The sequence below is a fragment of the Mizuhopecten yessoensis genome, unplaced genomic scaffold (assembly GCF_002113885.1).
Source record: "Mizuhopecten yessoensis strain PY_sf001 unplaced genomic scaffold, ASM211388v2 scaffold4599, whole genome shotgun sequence".
Lineage (NCBI taxonomy): Eukaryota > Metazoa > Mollusca > Bivalvia > Pectinida > Pectinidae > Mizuhopecten > Mizuhopecten yessoensis.
The window spans coordinates 1,475,177-1,501,813 of record NW_018405627.1 but is presented as its reverse complement, the minus strand read 5'-3'; the positions used below and the strand labels follow the sequence as shown (position 1 = coordinate 1,501,813).

Sequence of the window (26,637 nt, the reverse complement as noted above, 5' to 3'; positions counted from 1 at the left end):
ACCGACATATTATTTTGTTTGCATTTTCTACTATGCCATTAACTCTTTTTTCAAAAAATCCATATAAGAAAAAAAGTTTATATAGGATTTTTTTGACTTCTCAGAGGTGTACATCCTTAATGATGCATGTGAAACAAGTAAAGCAGACCGCAGAGAGGAATGTGTCCTCTCGCGACTGCGCATAGGCCATACCTACATCACACATGGCTACATTTTGCGTAAGGAAGACCAGCCTTATTGCATGCGATCAACCATTCACAGTCAAACACTATATGTTTGAATAGGCTGATTTCAAACAAATATGTGACAGATTTTATGATGCACCGTCTATGAAAAGATTATTCGATACTGTTTCTGTGTGCAATTAATATTTGACTATTTACACTCTGTTGGTCTTTACAATAAAATATGATATTGTTCAGCCAATTTGTTCGATATTGATGTATTTCTTTAATCCTTTACAAATATTAAGCTATTAAGTTTTGGTTTGATGTGATTATTTTCATGAATGTCTCTTTTTACAGTATTTTTGGCCATAAATGACTCACATTGTCTATGGGCCGTTAAACAATACAAAAACAAAACATAAAAAACGTTAAACCATGTTCAACCTTATTTTCTTTGAAGTTAATAAGTTCAATTGTACCAAATACCTTTGAACACATTACTTTTAATCACCATGAAGCCTATGATGACGACTGATATTTGACTAGTACCATACTTGAATACAGTGCTTAATAATGTTATCAAACAAATGACGAAGACTTCAGAATAACCAAGAGTCTCTGGCTAATATTTAATCAGTTGGTGGGTGGATGAGTGACATAAACATTCCTCAAATAAATGGCCATGACCTTCTTGGTCACTGGAGTCAAATATGGAAATAATTAAACATCTTCTTCTTATTTGTCAAAAGACCTAAGGTGATTTAATCAGTAGTATGCTATCTTGCAGTGTTATATCGTTTTATTTCATAAAGATGACCATGACTCTTTTTCAAGGTCATAACGCTCATATATGTCGAAAAGCTTTAAACACTTCTGTTAAAGAATAACCAAGTGGGTTATGATGCATGCAATTGGCATCATATTTGAATTATTTAAAAAAATTCAACCAATCGTAAGAAGCGATAAATGTAGGATCTGGGTAAACCAAAATAGGCATGCTGCCCATATTTCTTTATATTTATCTGTTTATCTCACCAGCCCTCGTTCTCTTCATATGACCTTGATGGTTCGGAGAATATTGAACCATGCACCAAATGTTATACACTATTGCACCTTAAACGGCTTAATTGTGACAGGTTCAAGAGGTGAACGTTGAAGTCAGTTAACGAAATTACATTTGTGATCGATTTTTCATCGCGATAAAGGCAAAAAGAAATTTATCTTGTGAATAAGTAGTCTTTTTATGCATCGCAAACTGTCTACAAGGAGTCAGCTCAATCGATAACGTTAATGCCAAGTGCTTCATAATTTGTAATGTATTGTCCTTGTCCCTAGAACTATTTATTCGGTTAAGATCTAACACACACAGAACAAATTAAAATAATTGAAATATAAAGTAATACTTAAATCATAATACTGCATCAAGGTTACGATCAGTTGTATCGGTGATACATGTAAAAAATGGAATGTATCTAACATATTAGCAGATTTCGACCAATATAATTCACTGTTGAGCAAATGTGACGCAAGGTGTAAAATTGAATTTTTGAATGGCCATTCAGCAGGCTGTTTGCGTTTTACATTAATCACCACAACGTCGGCAAAACTTCGAAAAACAACTCAACTGACAACATCCATTTGAGTTCCGAACGGCAAATGTCCGGGGAAACCAAAATGTGGTTTGATTTCAACCAGAATTGTACGGAGGCAACGCTGAAAAAAGAGCGCAGAACTTCCATACTCTCTGGTTCTGTGAAAACCGGAAGCAGTCTTTCACGTCTTATCCAGACAGGAAGTTATTATCCATCAAGTCAATAAGTGCGTTGGATTCCTCGATGTCGCCGACACAGTTACTGATCCCTCTCCCCCAGCACAGTCTACGTTCACACCTGGGGCTACAAGTCCTCTTGGCCAAAACTGTAACGGAATCAATAAATTGTGTAATACATTTCAATCACTTAAGCACCATATACGAACACTGCCATGGACACCATACACCCAAATTGATTTTCTTAATGGATGTATGATCCGGAAAGCGTAAAACGAGGATAACAGAGGACAGGATCAAAAATGTTCAATTATAGTGAGATGTCTTATTGTAAGCTAGAAGTTGATACGTAATCATACTTGATAACATATATAGCTTACTCCCCGTCTGGGTCACTCACTCAGCAATTTGTTTCGTTGGGGTTGGCTTATATCAAAGAAGCTAAAATTGGTCTGCTGTCACCATGACAATACTTGTAGTTCCTATGTTACATCCTCATTTTTAGCTCACCTGGCACGAAGTGCCAAGTGAGCTTATGCCGTGGCGCGGCGTCCGTCGTCCGTCCGTCCGTCGTCCGGCGTCAATATTTTACTTTAAATGACTTCTTCTGAGTAACCGAAATGCCTAGGGTGATGATATTTGGCCAGAAGCTTACTGGGATAAAGGGCTACAAAGTTTGTTAAAATTAATGACCTTCACCCATTTTCAAGGTCACAGGGGTCAAATATGTTAAAAACTGTAAACATCTTCTTCTCGATAACCAAACTGGCTAGGGAGATGATATTTAGCCAGTAGCATGCTTGGGTGAAGGGCTACCAAGTTTGTTTAAATGATTGACCTTCAATTATATTCAAGGTCACAGCGGTCAATTGTCTTAAAAAACCTTGAAACAACTTCTTCTGAATAATCAAAATGCCCAGGGTGATGATATTTGGCCAGAAGCATGCTGAGATGAAGGGCTACCAAGTTTGTTAAAATGAATGACCTTCATCCATATTTAAGGTCACAGGGGTCAAATATCTTAAAAACTTTAAACCACTTCTTCTGAATAACAAAACTGGCTAGGGAGATGATATTTAGCCAGTAGCCTGCTTGGGTGAAGGGCTACAAAGTTTGTTCAAAGGAATGACCTTCACCCATATTCAATGTCACAGGGGTCAAATATGTTTTAAACAACTTCTTCTCAGTATCCAAAATGCCCAAGGTGATGATATTTGGCCAGTAGCATGCTGAGATGAAGGGCTACCAAGTTTGTTCAGATGAATGACCTTCACCCATATTCAAGGTCACATTGGTCAAATATGTTAAAAACTTTAAACCACTTCTTCTGAATAACAAAACTGGCTAGGGAGATGATATTTGGCCAGAAGCATGCTGAGATGAAGGGCTAGCAAGTTTGTTTAAGTGAATGACCTTCAATTATATTCAAGGTTACAGGGGTCAAATATGATTTAAACAACTTCTTCTCAATAACGGAAATGCCCAAGGTGATGATATTTGGCCAGTAGCATTCTGAGATGAAGGGCTACCAAGTTTGTTCAAATGAATGACCTTCACCCTTATTCAAGATCATAGGGGTCAAATATGTTAAAAACTTGAAACAACTTCTTCTCAATAACGAAAATGCCCAAGGTGATGATATTTGGCCAGTAACGTGCTGGGGTAAAGGGCTATCAAGTTTGTTCAAATGAATGACCTTCCGCAATATTCAAGGTCACAGGGGTCAAATATGTTGAAAACATTAAACAACTTCTTTTGAATAACCAAAATGCACAGGGTGATGATATTTGGTCAGTAGCATGCTTGGATGAAGGGATACCAAGTTTGTTCAAATTAATGACCTTCACCCATATTCAAGGTCACAGGGGTCAAATATGTTAAAAACTTGAAACAACTTCTTTTGAATAACCAAAATGCCCATGGTGATGTTATTTGGCCAGTAGCATACTTGGATCAAGGGCTACCAAGTTTGTTAAAATGTATGACCTTGAATCATATTCAAGGTCACAAGGAGCAAATATGTTCAAAATATTTAAAGAACTTGTTCTGAATAACCAAAAGGCTCAGGATGTTGATATTTAGTCAGTAGCATATGCTGGGATCAAGGACTACTATGTTTGTTAAAGCGCATGACCTTGACTTATTTTCAAGGACACAGGGGTCAAATTTGTTTAAAATCTTTAAACGACCTCTTCTGAATAACCATAGGTCCCAGGATGTTGATACTTTGCAAGTTGCATCCTGAGATGAAAGGCTATAAAATGTGTTCAACATAATGACTTTGTTCGACTTTCAATCACAGGGTTAAAATGTTTAAAAAAAAAATAACAGGCTCTTTTGAATGAATTTTAATCATAAATACTGATATTTTTCCTGTCGCTTTATTTTAGATCACTTTTAAGGTTACAAGGGTGAGATTTATACCAGGTGAGCGATGCAGGCCCATTGGACCTATTGTTTGTCTGCGCTATGCAACTTTTCGACAGTGTCTCCTTATGTACCCGTCTCCATGTGACTTAACGCTTCCAAGGACGTTAAGTACAAGGTATGGACCGTTTTTCATGGATCAATTTGGTGAAGATTTTTTAACGTCACTTGAGTAGAATTTGTCATTTTGGGTTGGTTGCTTTTTTATCTTAACAAAACTAATTAACAAAACTAATTCTACAGTGGTCACCACATCAGTCGCCCGGTAGGATTAAGGAGTGGGATAATTTGCAGATTCTGTTCAAATAACAATTCGTGTGTCGGGGGAGCTAACACATATCATATCTGGCAGTATTCGGACTGGTAGGACATCAAAGGTACAGGTATACTTACAACATTGACCACGAGGTGCGTTTGATTTGACGATGATTTTCTGATCAGCACTTTGGACGATGTGTTCAAAGTTAGCAGATCTCACGTAGCAGAGATTGGGATTAGCATAAATCAACACGTTCCCGTTGGTCACGTTTCGAAGACTGGACAGGCCAAGCGATTCAACAGATGTAACCATGATGTTGACTGTTGACGAAAACCTACAACACAGGACAATCTTGTTTAGCATAACAATATCTTACACACTTGAATTGATCTGCCTTCAAAGATATCACCCATTTATTACGCGGATGAACACATCGACAGGTGCGTCAAAAATATTTTGTTGTCGGTGAATGGCCGTAAAACGACTAAATATCGCATCCATCATTTTCATTAAAATTAAAGTGTATTGTGACCATGTTCAATAATATTATGTGCGTAACTAGAAATGTAGACCACACTTACGTCGGAGAGAGTTCTCTTCCTTGAATAATTTCCAAATTTTGAAAATAATCAAGATGGCTAAAATGGGGGTGTTTTCCCTGTATGAGTAGAAAGCCGGTGATTTCCCTTACTTCTGAGAACGCCCACAAGGCGTCGGGATGGAGACCGGGTCGGTTGTAATATGCGTCTCTGAAAAAGAATAACCACAATTTGAATACCATTTGATAGGAACATCTAGTTACATTTCACACAGTGCCTTATAAGATGGTCTGGAATATAGTTCTTTTGCTAGACAACTATACTTCGAAATATATATCGGCGAAATGATATGGTTTGATTCTAGTTTTTTTACGTCCTATAAACTGTTGAGGTCATTCAAAGATATGCCTCCATGTGTGTAATGTATGCGTGCTTGTATGTATGTGCGCTTGAGGCAGGGTATTTCAATGTATTGCCCCTTAATTGCGATAGCACGGACCTGATGCCGACTCTTTAAAATGATTCTTTACTGAAATACCATGCCAAAGGCACGCAGCCAGTTATAGAAAATTGTGTAAAATATGGACATATTGGATATTTACATGGGTTCCCTTGAAAACAGTACAAATAGAATAAGAACCTCTGTCCTGGAGCGATTACAGGCTTTTTTCGTCATCACTCGCCACATGTAAATGTGGGTCCAATTAAATTTATGACACGCCCTTATATAGAGAACCGGAGTGATGACAACACATCCCCAATCGACTTTTACCTTTGTTCAATGTTTGTTAGGATAGTAAACAACATTTACATTTGAATTGCACATTACATTTCAAAACTTGAATCGGCTTGCCGAATAATCAAAAAGCAACATGCATATTTAAAAATAAAAAAAATAAAATTTTCGTTTAATCAAAGTAACATACGGGGATGATATCTCCTTGTCGACACCTCGAAATGAGTAAAATAAAAGTGCGAAATTAAATAAAGTTGGCTAAATTTTACCTGATGTGGACAGAATAGAATTCAGACCATTACTATTGTCTAGGTTATACCGAGCCTTGGGGATAGTATCATACTATCACTTGTAAACACGTACCCATCAAATGTCGTTTGAACAATTCGTATACTTCCGTCAATCTTCGTACAACCCCGGAATTGCCAAACGTTGTAGACATGTAGAAACTCGGGTTCGTCTATCCCTCTACAGACTGAAACATTGAATAGCCATTGATAGAAATTTTCTAAAATACTTTAAAAAGTCTCAAATTTCTTAATGAAGCAGTAAAATATCACTTTAATTCTAGACAACCTCAAACTGTTTGTCCATTTAAAAGTTGTAACTAACACAATCCACTTTTCGTGTTGACGTTTGTCTTTTACCCTTGCGTTTGTTTGATTTCGTTTCCTTTAACATTTTTTATCAAACTTTTATTGCCCTTATGACTTTTTCTGTATTAAAGGACCTTAAAGAATACAATTATTGATTAATCGCCAGTGATGATTATTTTATTAAGAGTTACATAAGGTTCCCTCCCAGCTATAGCTGGTATCACCATAGTGGTGATTTCCTGTCTAAATTTATGTCACAATGAATTGATGGGAACAATATATACAACGTAGCGCGAACCCACATTAGTATCCAGCAGACGACAGAGAACAATAATATGAATCACATTAAGCTGTGTGCGGGAACGGAACCTTTCTCTTTATTCTCTGTATCATATCTGTACTTAGCAGTATTGCTTTGGTGTTGCTAAGGATGCAGAGAGTATGTCATATATGCCAACTCATAACTTACTTTGAACTTAATTATACCGAGTGTCGATATGCTCATTGAACGACTTAGCAACACAGAAGACCATAACTGATATTAACCATTCTATTACTACGCATATATATCGACGTTTGTTCAATATTCAACACGCAAACATGGATTATTGTTCAAAAGACCAACAACAACGCTCAAAGAACCATCGATATCCAGGTTCCTAGTCGAAAGCTCTACCACTGAGCTAAAGAGAAATTCCCTCCAGCTCGAAGCTAGAAGGTGACCGTAATCCTATGTAAATTAAAACCTGCCACCCATGTATTTAAATACTGACACCAGTATAACGAAAAAGATATATCGTATCAGCAAACGGTAGTACTGTCAAATGGTCTTTTTTACTTCATAAGGATAGCATTAGTAAAACGTAGTTTTGGTGTGGACTTGTTTTAAAATCACAGATGGGATTTTTTTCAAAAGAATACAAATGTATATACCAGTAAAGAAATGCTGCATGCTGTCCCGAATTTATTTAGATTTATATTGCATTGCTAATGTAGAGGCAAATATATTTCTATGTTTTGACGAAGGTGATGCCAGTATCATTTTAGGTGAACTATATTTCTTGCATGAAGTAATTGTGTACTTATTTAACATTTACTTAACATCATTACATGGCTTCCGCGATAACTTGTCACATCAGTACAGAGGTTTTAAGACCACAATTTGTGTTTGACATTCTTTCTGCAAGTAATGCTAGATCGTTGTTTGACGGATAATCCGATGGTCTTGCTTCCACGAGTTATTACATCACAGTCACGGTTTTGCATGACGAGGCAAAACTTCCGACCCCACGACATAAGCTCGTTCAAAACTTTTGAAACGACAAACTTCAAAAAATATTGTTTTATTGAAACCAGCTTGTAATAATTTAGTTAACTCCAAATTTTGGAGAATACTAATATAAGTTTGGCACGAAAATACTGAAAAGCACACTCTTGAACACATGTGAATAAACAAAGCTTTCAAATAAATACAATACAGCTCAGGTAATTTTATTCAGCATTAAAATCAAATAAATGTCACTGTATATGTACCGAACTTATGCTGTTAACCTATACAAACAATAGTCTGGGGCCCAATCCCTATGTTACAAAAGAATGAATAGAAACGTATGTAAAATAAAAATGTCCATGTTATTAATGCGTCACATACACCTGTATGTTTGAATATCATATTATTATAAAGCATTTCATGTGCAGGCGTACAATTGATAACATCTCTATAAAAATATGAGAATATCGCAGAAATAGTATTATCAAGCGCTATCTGTTTGTCCTTAACCACATGGCTTATATATCCACACATGTGCTTGTAAGTGTGTTGGGTGTATATTGGTGTTCTGATTTTTAGTGTATAATGGTGTTCTGTTTTGTGGTGGGAACCTACATCCGACGGCAGCATACTTACAGATGTGTTATAACTCAGACCGAGCGTGTAACACCCACCCGGAACAGTTGTTTATTTTCAAACTTCGGATCAGAAACTTAGCCAGTACAGTAGCCATGGCTGTCCATGGGTCTGCACATTGGCAGTACTAGTGTACTTAAAACTGACCACATCTGTCTCCCGAGAGCTATGTCATTATTGTTTACGTAAAAGTGGTCGACCACAGCGTTTGTTAGAAAGCTGCGTTATTGTTTATGTACCAGTCAGGGCACCTGTTGAGTGAGGATTAATGGTAATCGACTTAATCTAGCTAATGGTCACTTAATACTCACTGACCACCCCCACAGCAGGATCGGCGGTGAATGCTTCATAGGACAAATCTAGGTCAGTGTATCGTATCAAGTTTAACCTACTTTGAAAATATGATTAAAATCAATTTCTGAAATAATATCGCTTTATTCATACAGATTTAACATTTTAATTTGTTCTTTTTTTCAAATGTATTTCGTGAGCGCGATATTCGTCATTAGGGTTGGCAGTTTAACACAATTTACAAAATTTTAATCTGTAAAGGAGGAAGCAGCTTAATTCTATTGTTTAGTTATGAACATATGGCAGACATATTGGTCCGGAATACTTGAAGTATTATGTACCGGATGTTTAATATGCTTCATTTCAAAGATATCATTCAATGCAATAAACCCGTGGTTTAATTTCGAGAGAGATTTATTTTAAATCATAGCTTATTTAACATTCAGGTGATAACATGCAACAGCATTAGAATACACGGCATTTTTTAACAGATTAGCGTTGTTGATTCATTTTAAAGATTAATTAAATCAGTTTAAAGCATCTCTTAACCTACATTTAAAAGATATTAAAGATTTAACACGTCAAAAGCAAAATATATTAAAACAATTGGGAAAATAAATGGTCAGAAAAAATCAACAACAATATTTGCAATTAAAAACCTAATGTTGGTTCATATATACAACAAGTTTCCCTCTCGTGACTGTGCATAGGCCATACTTGCGTCACACATAGTTACATTTTTTTGGAAGAAAGACCCAACCTTATTGTCGTACATGTGAGCAGCTATTTACAATTAAACATTTTATGATTGATTGTGTTGATTTCTAAGAAGTACGTGACGTATTATATATTGTGCCGTCTATAAAAGGTTTATTTGATACAGTTTTCGTGCAATCAATGTATGAGTGTAAAACTGAATTGGTCTTTATAATGACATATTATATTTTTTACAACCAATTCGTTCTCTCTTGACGTTTCTTTTCATTTGTTCACCTTGTACCTTTTTATTTCTTGTTTGATGCTTTTTTTCTATTAATGTCTATTTTTACATTGTTGTTTGGTCCGAAATACTCAAACTGTTTATGGAATTATTCTATTGATTTCACATGTGTACGAGGTATGATTAGCGCTTTACCAATTGGCAATAAGAAAATCAGTGATCTCTACTGATCCTATTGTTTTCGATATAAACGCATTTTATGGTAAAACATATTCTTCTGGGTTTTAAAAGATTGTGCACATTTGTGAATACTTCTGTTTCTATAAAAGGTTAGTTACCTATGTGTTTTTGTTGACATTACTTTTGTTAATTTACCTTAACAAGAGTATATACCTTGAAATATTCTTGTTCAGGTGCTTATTGATGATTAGTAATACTATTTTTGACTGTTTAACGTTTATAACTTCACATAAGAATAAATATGCATCCATCTTTCATCGCAATGCAAGATTTAAACAACAGAACTAATTACGGGAGGGCGGAATCACGAACAGGTCCGCTTTTAACATCTACGCTTTGTTGATCCCAATACTGATACGGATATGTTACTACAGAGCGCCTTCAATCACGTTTACGTCTAACTTCACCGTCATTAAATGCTAATGTTTGGTAAATTACGTCGTCGAATCCGCCATATAAGTTGAAACACTTTGAACTTTTTTCAAGAGCAATAGATGACATGTTCCACGTGGAAAAACCAGCTTCGTTAACAAAATATCGTACGTAATGAATGTGTTTTGACTACATATACGTTGAATATAGTATCTAATGAAGCCAGACCAGGCTGATGATAATCATTGCCGTACATCACAGGACAATCTAGCATTAAGTTATCAAAGGTACTGTCAGCTTAACGTTATGATAATGATTAAATATTTCGATTAATATATTTCCAAATTTCTTACAACTGGTTTACAAAGCCCTTATACCATACCCTGTATTGACAAGGACCTACCTTTCAGAAACAAAACTTACAAAAGACTTTCTTTGGAAAAAAAACTAACGTTTTAAAACAATATGTTGTCTTAAAATGTAATCAACCCTCCACAGATATTAATTTATATGTTTTATCTCCATCTTACTATAATGAATCAGCGTATTGCATAAGATTATATTTAGTTTGAAAAGCAATCGCACATTGCATGGGTTTTTTTCTGGCGATATCCTTCGCTGATACAATCTTTTTAAATATATGTGTTTATTTTATAATTGTTTTCCTATTTCGGTATAAGCAATATGGCTATTCTCGTCAATGTGCAAAAAAAATGTATAATTTGAGTATCGAGAAAAATTATGGTGTTCGTTTCACGTCATATCAGAACATGATGAGCATCAAGATAGGACACTAGAGAGAAAGATTCACAGTATTAAAATGCGGACAGGATATTTGTTCTTGTTCTATTAAACAATTATGATGAAGATAACTACCTCAGTAAGATATTATACATTAATAGTTTTTTAATTAATTTTAATGTATCTGAACCGTTCTGGATTGCCTTCATGCATGGGAAGTATGAAAAAGTTGGTTCACCTTGGGGTGGGTTTTTTTGGTATTTTTTGTCCGTTATGGGTTTTTCACGTCTAATAGTACTTAAAACTGGTTATTGTTACTCTCTGCTATCATTTAGGAGAACGGCACAACTGGTTCACCAGTTGTCAGTATGATGTGACTGGGCGGAATGCAGTGCTGGGTGCCGTTGGCAGGGTATTTCAGCGAGAAAAGCACTATAAAGTCGGCATCAGATCTGCGCTATCACTAAGAGGCAATGCTCAAACATACCCTGCCTCCGGCACACACACAAGCAAGCCAGCATACACAACACACATGGAGGCCTTTAGCTGTTAATAGGGCGTTAAAAAAACTGGCGATGGTCAAGGTCATATGAAGGCCGTGCCTAAAGATGATAGGTTTGGTTTTATATGGTTTATATGATAACAGCTAAAGACAAACGGCATTGCTTCTTTAGGGTACAATCTCACTGAAATTTCAAAACCTAGAAGGGTATCATGACAACCAACCAGTACCATTAAACCAATTACCGGTAACAGTTGTATTATTATTTGGAAAATGGAACATGTTACGTGATTACGTCATAAATTTTACTTCGTAGAAAAATGAATTTAATCAGCATATGCTTGTATATTATGATGGAAAATATAACTTGGAAAATGTAGCGGCATTCGTTAATTTCTTTTTTTCGACATTTTCACCCTCGTTAAATATAATATATGCCCACATACGTAGATTAATATCTACTATATTAAGATCGAGTCTATGCTTTATCTATGATGGGAGCTGATTGAGGGCAAGCCTTTCACATTTTGGGTTGCACTCTACATCCATACTTTTATTGTATCATACTTTTTGTGATAATGTAACAAATCAAAATATCTTTTCGAACAGGAAATATGTCTACAATCCATAACTACTGGAATTTTTTTGATAGGACCTGTTAAATATACCCTCTTTTTATTTATGAATTTGAATTCTTTTACCTTTTCGTTTGTTTGATGTCATTTCTTCTAAAATGTCTTTCTATGTTTTATCAGCCCTAAAGACCTCTTCTATGTTTATGGACCATGAGGAATGTTATAATGATTATTATTATTGTATTTATCCTATTGATGTTGTGGCATTTATGTTTTTTAAATCAATAGAACTGCAAATAACTTAACGAATATTCATAATTGGTTTTTATTTTTCATAATTTTGAAAGAGTCTTTCTGTTTATGACTAGTTTCAGTTTCAAGTTAAGATAAAACTTACCTCTACTCTCTATCTCCCCTGCTCCAATAAGAAGCAGTATGATAGCAATAAGACCCCCCTGTGTGTTTGCATGAGACATAAAGGCCATCCCGAATCTGGAACATAAAAAAGGTATAGTGTTACACATATGTGAAATGAGTTTTCATTTACCGTTAATATTCAACAAGAAGTGAAAATATAAAAATATACCGCTGTTTCAACACAACGTAACAAAATATGACACCTTTTCAATACAAAAACAAAATAGATACCATCTCGTAAACACAAAGAGGCAAATTATATCACAGCGTCAACACAAAAGAGCAATCTACATTTCATTGGCCGTAAAGACCTCTTCTGTGTTGATAGGCCGTTTAGACCTCAAACTAACAAGAGAACGAAACGTACCACAGCATCACTATACAAAGCCAGACATATTACAGCATCAATAAACATGCACAAAACTGACACGCGGTCACAAAGGCATCAACAGCAACCCCATCACACACAAAATTACATTACTAAACCACAAGATAAGCGATAGATTTACACATAAAATGTCAATTTCTCTTGTTACAATCGGCAAAGTAAGTCGGTCATCCAGGATCAATGTGGTGGCGAGTGTATTCTTAGTCGTGGCAGACATTGAACAATTGTAAAACGCGTAACGATGGTGACCGTAAACTTCACAGCAGATAAGGATAATTTCCCCGGCAGATAGACATTTCTAAGAAATACCACTGAAGTGAAATGACCCGTATTTTCGTCACATGATTATTTGGCAAACACGGGCTTATGATGTTCTTTTCCTTGAGGCTAATTCTAAAAAATTAAATACGACTTGAGATTGAGTTAGAAAACAAATAGAAAGATAGATACTTGTTATACTTACGTCAAAAGAGCAATCCACGGAAAACAGATGTTCACGTCGATTTTGAGGTTAAAAATGATTTTCATATAATGATTGTATTAAATATGGACAGAAAACTTCATTAAAATGTCACTAGAAGATAATACCGTAATGGACTTGCACTAAACAAAATTGATTTGACTAAAATAACAAAAGAGGCAGACACACAACGTCTTAAATCTCTCTTTTTTTCAGCAACTAATTGGATTTTGTTGTTTAAGATATATTGATTCCATTGATAGTTATAATTCCATTTCCAGTACAGGATCGACCTTAGCGTCACCATAATAAGTATTAAAGGAGTCGCCGGGAGTGCTATAAGCATCCAGCTGAGTGTGATTATATGTTTTCATTGTTCATGTGTCAACTGCAGGTTTATCCTCATCGACAAAACATTTAGTGGACGGCAAGAAATATCTTTTTTCAGCCACGTAGGCGGATTCTTTAAAAGGTGCGTTCGTTAACAACTGTGGTCCACTTGCTTGCTTGGTCAATGACAATTAAATAATCTTATCGATGACTTTAAAAGTAGTGCAGATGAATGTTTAATGTTTCGTTTACCACCTCAAAAAGCAAGGATAATACAATTTTGAAAATACATTGAAATTTAAATGTCTAAACGCAATCCATGAACTCTCGTGTAAGAAGCATTGTTAGATTTCATAAAATGTTAAGTCAAATTTTCAAAATCTTTTTTTTGTTAAATCTATTACCATTTAAGTACATTTGTTGTATATTATTTAAAGTGGGAGTTTTGAGGTACAGAACATAAATATTGTGCTTTTATCTTTGATCTTTATGAATATATTACTGGTTTAAGATATCGTGATTTATCCTTAAGTATATGAAGCTTGATGCAATTTATTCGTGCCTAGGGCCAAGAAATTAGAATATCAATTTACAAAATGTCAACAAAGATTTCAAGCAGTGCGCCGTTCGTCTAGTTTTAAAGTAGTATTCCTTTAAATTTTACAATATTACATAATCTGTTATTGCTTTGTCCTTTTAATGTGTATGTAATACGGCTTCAATAGACTAGAGACCCGGTATGGTTGAGATTTACGAATAACAAAAGTAAGCTTATTACCTGCCTTATGTCACAGCACTTAAAACTGTTTTGTTGTAATATCGAAACATCTGGACCACGGTCCAATAGATTAGTGTCGTTATAAACGTGAATCGTAAGTTTTTTTCATTATGCTGATATTTAATCAAGCTATAGAACTATATAAGAATAACATCGGTACCATTGTGTACATCTTTGCTAAATTTTAATTTGATGGGCACGATATTAAACGTGCGTAACGTACCATCATAATATTATTAACTTCTAACGTTTTTGCTCACAGATTAATAAGTGGGTTGGTTGGTTGCTTTGGGTTTAAAGTATTGTCAACAACTAAGGTCATTTCAAGACGTGCCTCCATGTGTATTGTGTATGGATTTTTGTGTGTATGTGTGCTAGAGTATGTTGGTGTACTTGCCTCCTTGTGATAGCACGGATCTGATGATTACTTTATATAGTGCTACCTCACTGATATACCATGCCAAAAGCACCCAACATAGCATTCCGCCTTGTCACATTATACTGACAACGGGTGAACCAGTTGTTGCCATTACCCAAAATGCTGAATGTTGAGCGGGAAACAACGTCAAATTTTAAGGACTTTGGCATGTCCCAGACTGGGGACCGAGTCTATTGCGTTCCTGAGAACAGTAATGAAGAAAAACAAGAACGTGCATTTATTCTGAATAAATGGCATTTTCTAAACGCCATCTCAATCTTCTTTATAAATGAGTTATTATAATTTACGTTTAAACTTGTTGATATCGTAGTTTGTGCGGTTTGAAATTTTCACTGCGGTACCCTCTTAGTGCATGCATACTCTAATTCAACATTTTCCTTATTCAAATCCAACTGTGAACATCAATATCTCATTAGATTGATACATTATGACACTAATCATTCTTGCTTTGGATGTATTGTGTAAATGTTAAAATCAGACTCGTAGACAATGTATTTTCGGTCGACAGCGTGGTACTGTACATGTTCACTTCCCAATGAAAGGCCCAGATATCGCGCTATTTCGGTCGTAGCTATTTTTATCACCGGCTTTCCTTCAAGATATAACTGACCACACTGGACGTTTGCATCAGGTCTTGTCATTATCAACTACGTAAACTTTCGTTAGAAGGTTTGCATTTGCAGTATTTAATCGATTTTTAGAGTGCCATATGACTATATATCTTCATATTATGAATGTTTCGTGACATGGTAATCATGTGTAGCATTTCTAATAAAAAGTTTAGGTGTGTACATAAAACTGCTCCATGTTATAAGCAATATTTTCGTTGATATATAATGTTATTGAAATTGTATAGGTTAGTTAAACGTTTATGGTTGACAAGTTCGCAATAACATCGACATACAGGAAAACAAGTATTGAATCATTTATGTTTGACCTACAAGGTCGTATTTGATCCTCCGTTTCGATCGATAAACTTTCGAAAGTAGATTTCTTTCTCCATGTCATCTCTTTTATGGTTTACTGAATAATTTACCTGGGTGCTAATGTTCAGTGTTCATCAGTAGAACACATTAGCTTTGAAGACAGGGGACAATACTTAGGCCTCTATACGTGTTGATTGGATATTTGTGTAAACGCAACGGAATGGAACTAACGTACTAATGCGTTACCGCAGTACATCAACATACTAGGTTAGGCTTTCGTTGTGTTTGGGTACTTCAAAGCGTATAACATCAAATGATCGTTAGACATATACAGAAAGGAGTCACCTGTTTGACATCTATATGTTTGTTAATAGGTTAGTTTCCTTAGACATTTCCTTCGACCCCTACTACAGTTTCTCCAACTGAACCTCATTAGTCTACCTGATACTCTGATTCGAATAATATAGGGGGCTTAGAGACAGAATAGAGCAGTTGGATTTACCAGCATGCAACTGCCTGATCATAACACAACTAATAAAAATCATTTTTTTATAGTTGCCCGTATCTCCCATATCGCAGCCATCGCTTTAATAACGCTATTTCTTAGCGGATTCTTATCAAACTTAAGACAAATGTCAAACACAAGAATACCTCGATTTTCAATTGTGTTTTGCGATTTTGGTCTCTTCAATGTGCTCTTAATAGATATCACTGAACCCTCAATTCTGCAAGGGGGCGCAATTGTCGCCATTTACCATATACATGCAGTGAGATATAGCAGGTAAATTCTTATTTATTTTTCAATATTCATTAAACAAAATACAAAACAGAAGCCGCCCCGTACTCCCCAGGGTGGGAGGACACACATTCGAACCTGTACGGGATGTTTTTAACATGACCGGATGCATGTTAGGAGAAAATATAAGCCCGCTGTATCTCACTTCATGACATAAAAGGCGTCTAATTTAGGGGCCTTTGCCCCCTTTGCAACATTTAGGATCTTCATATTTCCCTCTTCTTCTTGAAAACCTTTTATTGTTAGTGCTTTGCTTGGCAATACCTCCTACTTGGTCTTCGTGTTGAGTATTAGCCGAAGTGGGGTAGGCAATGTTTTCTGCCCCCAGGCATGACATAAAAATATTTAAAAGATTAAAATGATAGTTGTTATTCCCTGCTTAACGTTAAGCATTAAGGGTCATGGAGGCACGTTCTCAAATGACATTAGCTGCTAATATGATTTTTGAACAAAGCAAAACCATAACAACAACTGGTTTACCCGTTGTCAGTATTATGTGACTGGGTGGAAGACTGTGTTTGGTGTCTGCGGCATGGTATTTAAGTGAGGTAGCACTCTAAAATAGGAATCAGATCCGCGCTATCGTAAGAAAGTCAATACTCAACATACCTAACCACAACAGCACGCATACATTACACACCTTGAGGTACGTCGTGTTTTCTCAATCCCCGAACTACAGGGATGTAGAATCAGTGATATCGTCTTTGGTTGTATTTGTGTGCTACAATAATCTGTCAATACTAACCTTCATATGGCATTAGCTGTTGTACAAAAGGAAGTCCCTGACTTTTTAAACGAGGATCTTGGCCCTAAACGTGAAGGAACTGCGTGCTCTTAACATCTCAGCAAGAGGACGCCCGTACCTGTGTTCTATTTTTTGTTCGTGATGAACTTACTGAAAAGGGAGGAACCTTGCTACAAGTGATGTAGCGGAGTCAAACTCCGAGTCGATTTGGAATTATATCCATGAAGACTATGTCATGGTCCGTTGTAAGATTTCTTCATGAAACCCTTTGCATTGACCATTTCAGGAAAATATACCGTCATAAGACTTTCAACACTGAATACATAATTTTACAAATTGTACGAGTGTGAACAAATAATAGACCTGCATTCTCACGAAAAATCGACAAACGTTATCGCGCAGATTAAGTGGGCACCTTGTTCACTGTCGTGAATTTATTAGTAAATGCATTATGTCCACTAGTGGTGACGTGAAATTGATTTTGACGTCGCAACAAAACGGAAGTCTAATAAACAAACAATTCAACAAGTTGCCTTGAATATCATACCCATACGATAAACATAGTCAGCAAAACTACAACAGAAATATTTTAGAACAAATCTGTTTTTGCGACAAACATAAAATGAGAAGGCGCAACCATTCTGCTTTAGTGGCTAATATCGCATTGGATGATTAAAGTGACCGAGAGTTACTGATTTTTGAGACACATTAAAATACTCTTTTAAAAGAATGCCAGGATTCATGAGGTGAAGTCAACACAATCGGTATAATCAGCATATTCTTCGAATTAAAGTATAGAAAATAGACTATATTTTATGTAGCAAGATAGCAACTAGAGGTTAATATCCTTAACACCTACGAATAGACCTGTTATGTCTCACTTCATAATTGTAATGGGAATATTTTAATGTGATCGGGCGGAATGCTGTGCTGGGTGCCTTCGGCATGGTATTTCAGTGAGATAGCACTATAAAGTCGCCATCAGATCTGCGCTATCACAAGGAGGCAATTACACCAACATACCCTGCCTCTAGCACACGTGCACTCATGCACAACACATGGTTCTTTAATGACATTAGCTGTTAAAAGGACGTTAGACAAAATATAACCAAAAAACGAAACCAGCCTGAACAATCAGGTTGTTTTCCCTAGTAATCTTCTCAAGAGGCATTGAAGAACAAAAATGTTTACTTCTACACTCGTTGTTTTTATTCTTAACTTTTCCCTATAGCTATCTTATCTTGCTGGGAAGAGCAATCAGATCACTGAAAGGATGGACGTTTTCTTCACCACAAATTGCATCAACGAATAAAGCAATGGTATCAATAATAATTAAGACACAATGAACATGTTTTTAATCCTGAAAAGAACTGAACACCAATCGACCAACTTTTAAGGTTAAAATCACATTCAATCAGTTGTATGATTCAATCAGTTGTATGATTCAATCAGTTGTATGATTGAACGGTAGAGAGAGGTAACCTGGTTTTACTGCTTGGTTTTCTATCAATATTTTGTTTCTTTTGCCTGAACTTTAAAGAATGTTTATAATAAAGGTAAGAAATTGTATGCCATGGATACAAAGCCTCAAAACGAAATTGAATTATTTTAACATCAGTTACATGGTGTTGGAGTTAATTTCAAAACGGCTTAATATATTGAACTTAGTTTTTCTTATGTCCATGATGATTTCTTTGTATTCACATAAATCAAATGTTTTCCCCGTATTCGCATTTAGTGATGGGAAAACGTGAGCTTAAAAGCAGCCCAACATTTATTCAAACATGACGTATATATATCTTATCTTATTTCTGAGAAACTCGAACTATACATTGTATTGGTGGCTTTATTTGCCGTTGCATCACAGCTTTGATTTATTTTAAAAACATCACACTTAACATAGTGAATACATAACAGGCCTGTCGACAATATCTGGTATTTTTTGGGTGAACAACCTACACTGTTTGTTTTACATCTTTAATCCCCCTGATCACAACAATTACACAATGCAAAATACAGCAACAATAAAAGCTGTCTGTTTAATAATATACTAATATATTATTATGTTCATTTAATTAATCTAAACGATGATATAGGATGATATACTTTATATATATAATTTGTTTTCTAGTTGTTGTTTTCTTATTTTGCATCTCTTAGACATTTTAACCATTCATGTTAGCGAGCGTTGCATCGCCCTAAAGGACCCATATTGTCGACGGGCCTTTAAACAACATCGAAAAGGAAAATATATATAAGAAAATATTAAAACAGAGTCGAGTGAACACACCTCAGTTTTCGTTTCCTGCGTTCTACGTTCGCTTATGTGTCGGTTATAGCAAATTTGAGCTGTAAAAATAAATAGCAGTGCGCTTTTTTGTTATATGTATGAGTATGTGAAATGATCATTTTCTCAATTTCAGCATCTAGTTGTAGGCCGTGAAAAAAGCCAATGCCATGTAAAGAGTATTTGTATTTATTTATTTTTATGAAACCCTATGCAAAAACATATATTTAACAATATATCAAAAAATTACTCGTTCAGAATAAAAGTTCGTTACCCATTCTGATTTATTGAAACGCGAGAAACAATCACAATGTATAGTATGTCACGAACAATTAACAGTAAATCGCTTGTTATTAGACTGCATTGACAGTCAGCCTATACGAGAATTTTTTTTTAAGGTAATATAACAAATATCAAATCTCTTCGAAACAGTTAATATCTTAACAATTCTAACCTACCTTAAAGCTGTTCATCAGTTCAAAAATATGTAACTTACCATAGCCACGTTTGCTTTAATGTTGACATTAGTTTTTGTATTCTTTTGTTTGTTTGATGTCAATTCCTTTTACGTGTTTTGTATACTTTTTATTGGCCCTAAAGACCTCTTCTGTGTTAAAGGGCCGTTAAGAACTCAATAACTAACTCAATGTCAACGTCTAGAAATTCTGCTGCCTGTTCATATGTAATAAATTGGACGTTTATTATTACGGTTCGTACTCTCAGACATTAATTACACATTTAAAGGGTTAGTGGTTTAGTAAGAAAATTATATTGTCATTAAATTTATTTTTTGAACAACGATCTAAACAAGTAATCACCTGATGTATTTTAAATTCAATCATATAGTGACAAAAAAACTATTATATAAAACACCGCTTGGCTTTATCAGTGATTAAATCATATTGAGGTACATGATGTTTTGAAACTAAAGCGATAAAGGCAATACCAAAAAGATAACAATGTGTAAATAATTGATAACACTTACCGTTGTAATCAGCTTCAGAAAGTCCAGATAAGATCTACGGTTAAGAAAGTATGCCCCACACTGACAAACACGATGTGCGGAGCTCCGAGGTTTATAAACAAGACAATAAACTATGTAGCGTAAGAAAGTCCATATAAGGTATATATACTCCAGTTTACTATGAATGAACACATTTGCACGTAATCACACCTGTGATAACCGCTTTACCTGTGTGTAGCGCCTATACACCAAGTCAATACCGCCGGGCCCAGGAATTTGTCATTACGCCGCGAGGTGACGTAGCCGAGATATGGATTGAGGCTTGGAATACAATATATCCACTGTATGTGGCAGTGTTTGGGAAAGGGAAAACAAATATCGGATAGACGCTAAGTACAAATAGGACATTCTGTCTGTCATGAAAAAATGTTCAACTCACTGTAAATCAAACTTAACATCGTAAGATTGGTTTGTTTTTATTCTTTTAATGTCCTTTTAACAGCGAAGGTAAAGAAACCTGACTTTAGTAGCAGATGTTGAAAATGAATGTCATGTCATTGAATATTTTTAATGGCAAAATGAGTAAAATTCTGAAATAAATCCAGGTTGCACTTTAACTCACCTGCTACATGTATTTCATATCTTCATGTTTACAGAAAAGGTTTTTGCTATTATCCGTTTTCATCATTTGATAGATAGATTAAGCAATTTATTTTACATTGATCACTGTAATAGTTCCAAATTACTCATTATCAAAACATATTCTAACTCGTGGAAAACTTAACTTCACAGCATAAGTAACTTGTTTTCTTTTGGTTAATTACTGTTAGAGTAAGAAATGCCAAAGACAGTTTTTTCCTGATCACACTAACAACATTGACGGTCAATGTCGACAGATAAGGACAAACTGTAGGTATTCAAATACATTAGAATAAAGGAAAGACACGATAAACAACCCAAATGCGCTGGACTGATAAGGGTTTACTGTCTTACATGGGACTCTGCACGTATGCAGGCAAAGCTCCACTCTCAAACCACCGCTGCAGTTGGGGGATCGAGAAAAGATTATACACTGTATCTGCTGTAACCCACTGCATGTATCATATGAGGCGATGTAAGACCCCCCTCAGGAATAAGGGATTTGCTTTGTGCCCTCTACTTGGGGACACAAAATTGACAAAACTCAATTTGCGGAACCCATTGCAACATGTAAGATCTGTATCTTTCTCTCTTCTTCTTTTCTTCTAACCCACTATCATCAGATGGTGGGCTTTTCAAATCACCCTGCGTCCGTGGTCCGTTGATCGACCGTCCATCATTTCGTCCGTCCTTACACAATTCTTGTTAGCGCTATTTCTCAGAAAGAACTGGCGGGATCTTTTTAAAATTTCACCCCATGTTCCCTTTTTTTTGGGACTAATCGCAAAACCAAAATGGCCGACAGGCAGCAATCTTTAATTTGAAAGTTAAAGTTTATTAGCGCTGTTTTTCAGAATGTACTGGAGAGATCTTTACTTGTTCGCCCATTGTCAGTATAATGTGACCAGGTGGGATGTCCTGCTGGGTGTCTTCGGCAGTATGTTTCAGTGAGGTAGGACTATAAAGTCGGCATCAGTTCCGCACTATCACAAGGAGACAAACACGAACATATCGCAGCCTCCCAAAACACACGCATACACTACACGCATGCACCTTGCACATAGGAGAGGCCTTCCTTAAATGACCTTAGCTGTTGATATGACGTGAAACAATACTAAACCAAACCAAACCAAAAGTATTGAACACGCTGTATCACACTGTACGATTGCGCGAGGTGAATTATGTGAAATTTCAGCTAATAGGAAATTGACGAAGTCATGCTTGTATCTGACTGTATAGTATCTTATATAATAATCACGATTGTTGATGACTTCATGTTGCTGTGAAAAAAAGAGCAACCAGAAACTCTGCTACAATCTATCAAAAGAAATATCTATGGCTACAGTATGTATTTAGAACATTTTCATGTTTCAGAATATCACAATCTGCTCTTGGGAAGAGTCCGAGATAATGTTCGACACTGTTTTCGACCTCTGTATTATATATATTACCGGCCGAATGTGGCTTTGTTCGAATACAATAAGGTTCATATGACATTTACACGTTTTTACCGGAAATGACATAATCCGCAGACGTTGTAACAATGACAGAAGTCAACCAATAGTATCATTTTCATAGTTTATACTTCAATGTGGTGCAGGTTAATGTCAGGATATTTCCAAACACGTTATGTCCGCTTTGTTAAGGATCCCCGTACCACTGCCAACATCTGTAACGTAGTAACTATTTTTCCGGGTAGGCTATAGCTTTGATAAATCATATATGAAAAGAAATCCTTAGTTTGCGGGACTTTTATTTAAAAAAATGAAGATGAAATAAACAAACTATAATAAAAACAGATGTTTTGAGTGTACGAGACCAGCGGGGTTGGACCGGGATTTTTACCTTAGATTTCAGATTGATATACTATCGCTCTAACCGATTGCGCTACCTGGTACACAGCAGTGTATTGGCCTTACTATTCAACAGTTACATCCTACCAGACGTTAAGAGAAGTTTACTGTACACAATAAGATTTAGCACAGTGCAGTGGGACAGGCATCCTTAACCGGAATTTTATCCAACCATAAAGTACTAGTATATAGACACTCTCTACTTGTTAAAAATCTTCTATGTTATGGCTGATATTTGCTTTCAAATAATTCATATCGCGATTCTACTCTAAATTTTTAAACCTAGTTGGCATTTTGAAAGTGGTTTGTTGTGTACAGGATTTACCGTCCTATTAACAGCTTAAATCATTAAACGACATGCCTCCATGTGTGTGTATTTGCGTGCATGTTTTATTTATGCTGGAGGCAGGGTATATATGTTTGTGTATTTGACTCCCTGTAATAGGACGGATCGTATACCGACCAGGGGCTCCCGGTCATATCATACTGACAACGGCTGAGACCAGTTGTTTGCAATTACCTTAAATGCTGAACGTAAATCAGGAAATAACATCTACATTTTTAAGGACTTTGGTATGTCCCGGCATCTGAAAAAACCCACATTGCTATCCTCATCAGGGCGAACGTTCAACATCAAAGCCAAAAGTGAGGTATTGCTAAGCATGGCACGGGGGAACAAGAGATCCCAGAGGGATTTTGGCGCCCACTATTGTACCATCTTCATTAGTTCTATGTCAGTTCAATCTTTTCTCTTCTTTACTCTTATCTGTTTGATCAGTTTGCCTGTCGGCCATCTTAATCAATCCTATGTATCAACCTCAAAAGATCACATGCAAAACTCAGGACCAAGGGGAACCTATATATTAAGTTTGAGAAAAAAAATCCTCCAGTTAATTCTGAGAAATAGCGATAACAATCTTAGACTGTAACAAGATAGCCGGCCGATATGATTTGATATGCATACCGGTAACTAAGAACAAGCGGAACACTTATGTGAAATTTGAGAAAGATCCCTCCAATACTTTTGAGCAATAGGGCTGAAAGGATTCTCTTTTCAAATACAAGATGGCTGTCTGTCGGTCATCTTGGTTGCGTGATCAGTCCAACAATACGATATGCATAACCAAGGATCATAGGTTTTGAAACCTTTATCTGAAATTTGAGGTGGATTCTTCCATTAAGTTCTGGGAAATAGCATTTACAAACTATAACTCTCAAATTTAAGAAGGCTGCCTATCAGGCCAACAATACGATATGCATAACTAAGGTTTGGTTTGGTTTGGTTTGGTTTAGTATTGCTTAACGTCCTCTCAACAGCTATGGTCATTTAAGGAAGGCCTGCCCTGTGTGCAAGATGCATGCGTGTAGTGTATGCGTGTGTGTTTTGGGAGGCTGCGATATGTTCGTGTTTGTCTCCTTGTGATAGCGCGGAACTGATGCCGACTGTATAGTGCTACCTCACTGAAACATACTGCCGAAGACACCCAGCAGGACACTCCATCCGGTCACATTATACTGACAACGGGCGAACCTGTCGTCCCACTCCTAAATTGCTGAGCGTTAAGCAGGAGCAGAAACTACCAATTTTACAGACTCTGGTATGTCTCGGCCAGGGGACAAAACCCAAACCTTCCTCAAAGAGGCGAACGCTCAGCTAAATGCCAAAAGTGAGGCATTGTCAATGGAGAAATTAGGAAGAAGAATGTTGTTTAGAAAGAAGATAAAAGATTAGATCCCAAATTTAGTCGCCTATTACGATCATGCAATGGGGGCAGCAGGTACAATTCTTACGCCCTACCTGCAGGGATACGTGATTTGGTATCCTTTTAAATATTGTAACCTAAACTGAAAGTTTATTTTGTGGAGACTGATATATTTATTTGTAAACTTGTATTGCTGTCTTGAAAAGGATCCATGTTCACTGTGACAATTAGTGAAGTAATTTTGTCATAGAAAGATATCATTGGTTTGTATGGTATTTGTATTTGGTACGGGAGAATAAATACAAAGACCTACAGTAAAACCTCGATATAAGATCCCTCGTTTTATTTACAACCTGGATTACCGCCAATATAATCCAATGTCCCCTTTTCTCGTATTCTTAAGGATTCCATTATACATTTCCCTCAATTTATCGCCAAATGTCGTTATAACGCCGAAATTCATCTGGAAAAAAGTTGGCGGTATAACGATGCTTTACTGTATAATGTTCTGTAATGATTCTTGTAATAGTGTATTACATAACTTTCAAACGCAATCTGCAGTAAAGCATCTTGTTTTAACAGCTAATGTTTCCCTATAGATGGCAGGTTTTCGCCCTGGTATTGCGTTAATTCCCACTGTATTTTGTGTGGTCTTCATCGTGGCTCAATTTTAATCACTTGTATTTCAAATCTCCATTTGTCTTAGATCATTGCTGTCGTACAGGACAAATCATGATTGCTGCCATGAGAGGGACGACTGGTTTGCCCGTTGTCAGTATAATGTGACCGGGTGGCGCGTCCTGCTGGGTGTCTTCGGCAGTATGTTTCAGTGAGGTAGCACTGTAAAGTCGGCATCAGTTCCGCGCTATCACAAGGAGACAAACACGAACATATCGCAGCCTCCCAAAATACACACACATACACTACACGCATGCATCTTGCACACAGGGGAGGCCGTCCTTAAATGACCTTAGCTGTTAATAGGACGATAAACAAAATCAAACAAACAAACAAACCCATCACGAGTCTGTGCTGGATACTTTCGACTTGGTTTGTCAGAGAGGTAGCACTCTGAGTCTCCATACGTAAAGCGTTATCGCAAGGTGGCACAATACACATAGAGGCACGTCCTTAAATGAATTACCGTGTAAATGTCGCTAGACACTATACAGTGATGGTTTAATATTTGTTTTTGTCACTAGCTCCCACTTGTGACCATAACATATCGACTCAAGAATATAATTTTGCGTTTATGTGTTGATACTGAGGAATCTATTCTTGGTGTGCTTTAGACACATTAAAAGGTAATAATATCGCTTCCATGACTTTAACTTTGGTAATAAAATGTATGTTATGTAATTTTAAAAATCACTTTTCCTTTATGATACATTGCAGAATCATTAACATCTTATTAGAAAGATATTAGTGTTCATTGTCTGCAGGTTCCAATATTCCTGTTGTGTTAAAATTACGGGTTTACGATCAAGTTTAGTATACTTGCATCGAAATCGTGACATACGTCATAGATGCCTACTGTTGACAGCATAAGGTTACCAAAGATGCAAGCTGGTGAATACTATCGACAAATTATATATGGTAGTCATTATGCTACCACTGGGAAATATACTATATCTTTGCATAAATATAAAATATCGATGTTTATAAGATCCAAAACTCGTCTGTGTATGGTGAGGGTTTTAGTTTAAACCGTATCTTATTTCAGAACTATATATGGTAGATATGCATACATACAAAAATCAGTACAGGATAAACAACAACAAAATATCAATAAACTAATGTTAATCTGTCTCCCTCATAACTGATTGGCTGAGTGACAACACAAAATTGGTCAT

At 36.1% G+C, this 26,637-nt stretch overlaps 1 protein-coding gene across 1 annotated transcript; it reads right to left on the bottom strand.

The window, feature by feature from the left end:
* Positions 1-58: 58 nt before the first annotated feature.
* On the bottom strand, positions 59-20,883 carry LOC110449405 (epidermal growth factor receptor-like). Its single transcript, XM_021496261.1, has 6 exons — positions 20,818-20,883; positions 12,457-12,551; positions 6,260-6,371; positions 5,203-5,370; positions 4,756-4,955; positions 59-2,084 (listed from the first exon to the last, which is right to left on the bottom strand). The coding sequence occupies exons 2-6, from the start codon at positions 12,542-12,544 to the stop codon at positions 1,948-1,950; spliced, it is 705 nt and encodes a 234-aa protein (XP_021351936.1). The 5' UTR covers positions 12,545-12,551; positions 20,818-20,883; the 3' UTR covers positions 59-1,947.
* Positions 20,884-26,637: the final 5,754 nt, after the last annotated feature.

Coding starts and splice junctions, on each gene's coding strand:
- LOC110449405 (XM_021496261.1), bottom strand. CDS start 12,544: ATGGCCTTTATGTCTCATGCAAACACACAGGGGGGTCTTATTGCTATC. Junction 4,956..5,202: donor GGAAGAGAACTCTCTCCGAC/GTAAGTGTGGTC, acceptor CCTGTGTTGTAG/GTTTTCGTCAACAGTCAACA. Junction 2,085..4,755: donor CGCACCTCGTGGTCAATGTT/GTAAGTATACCT, acceptor ATTCCGTTACAG/TTTTGGCCAAGAGGACTTGT.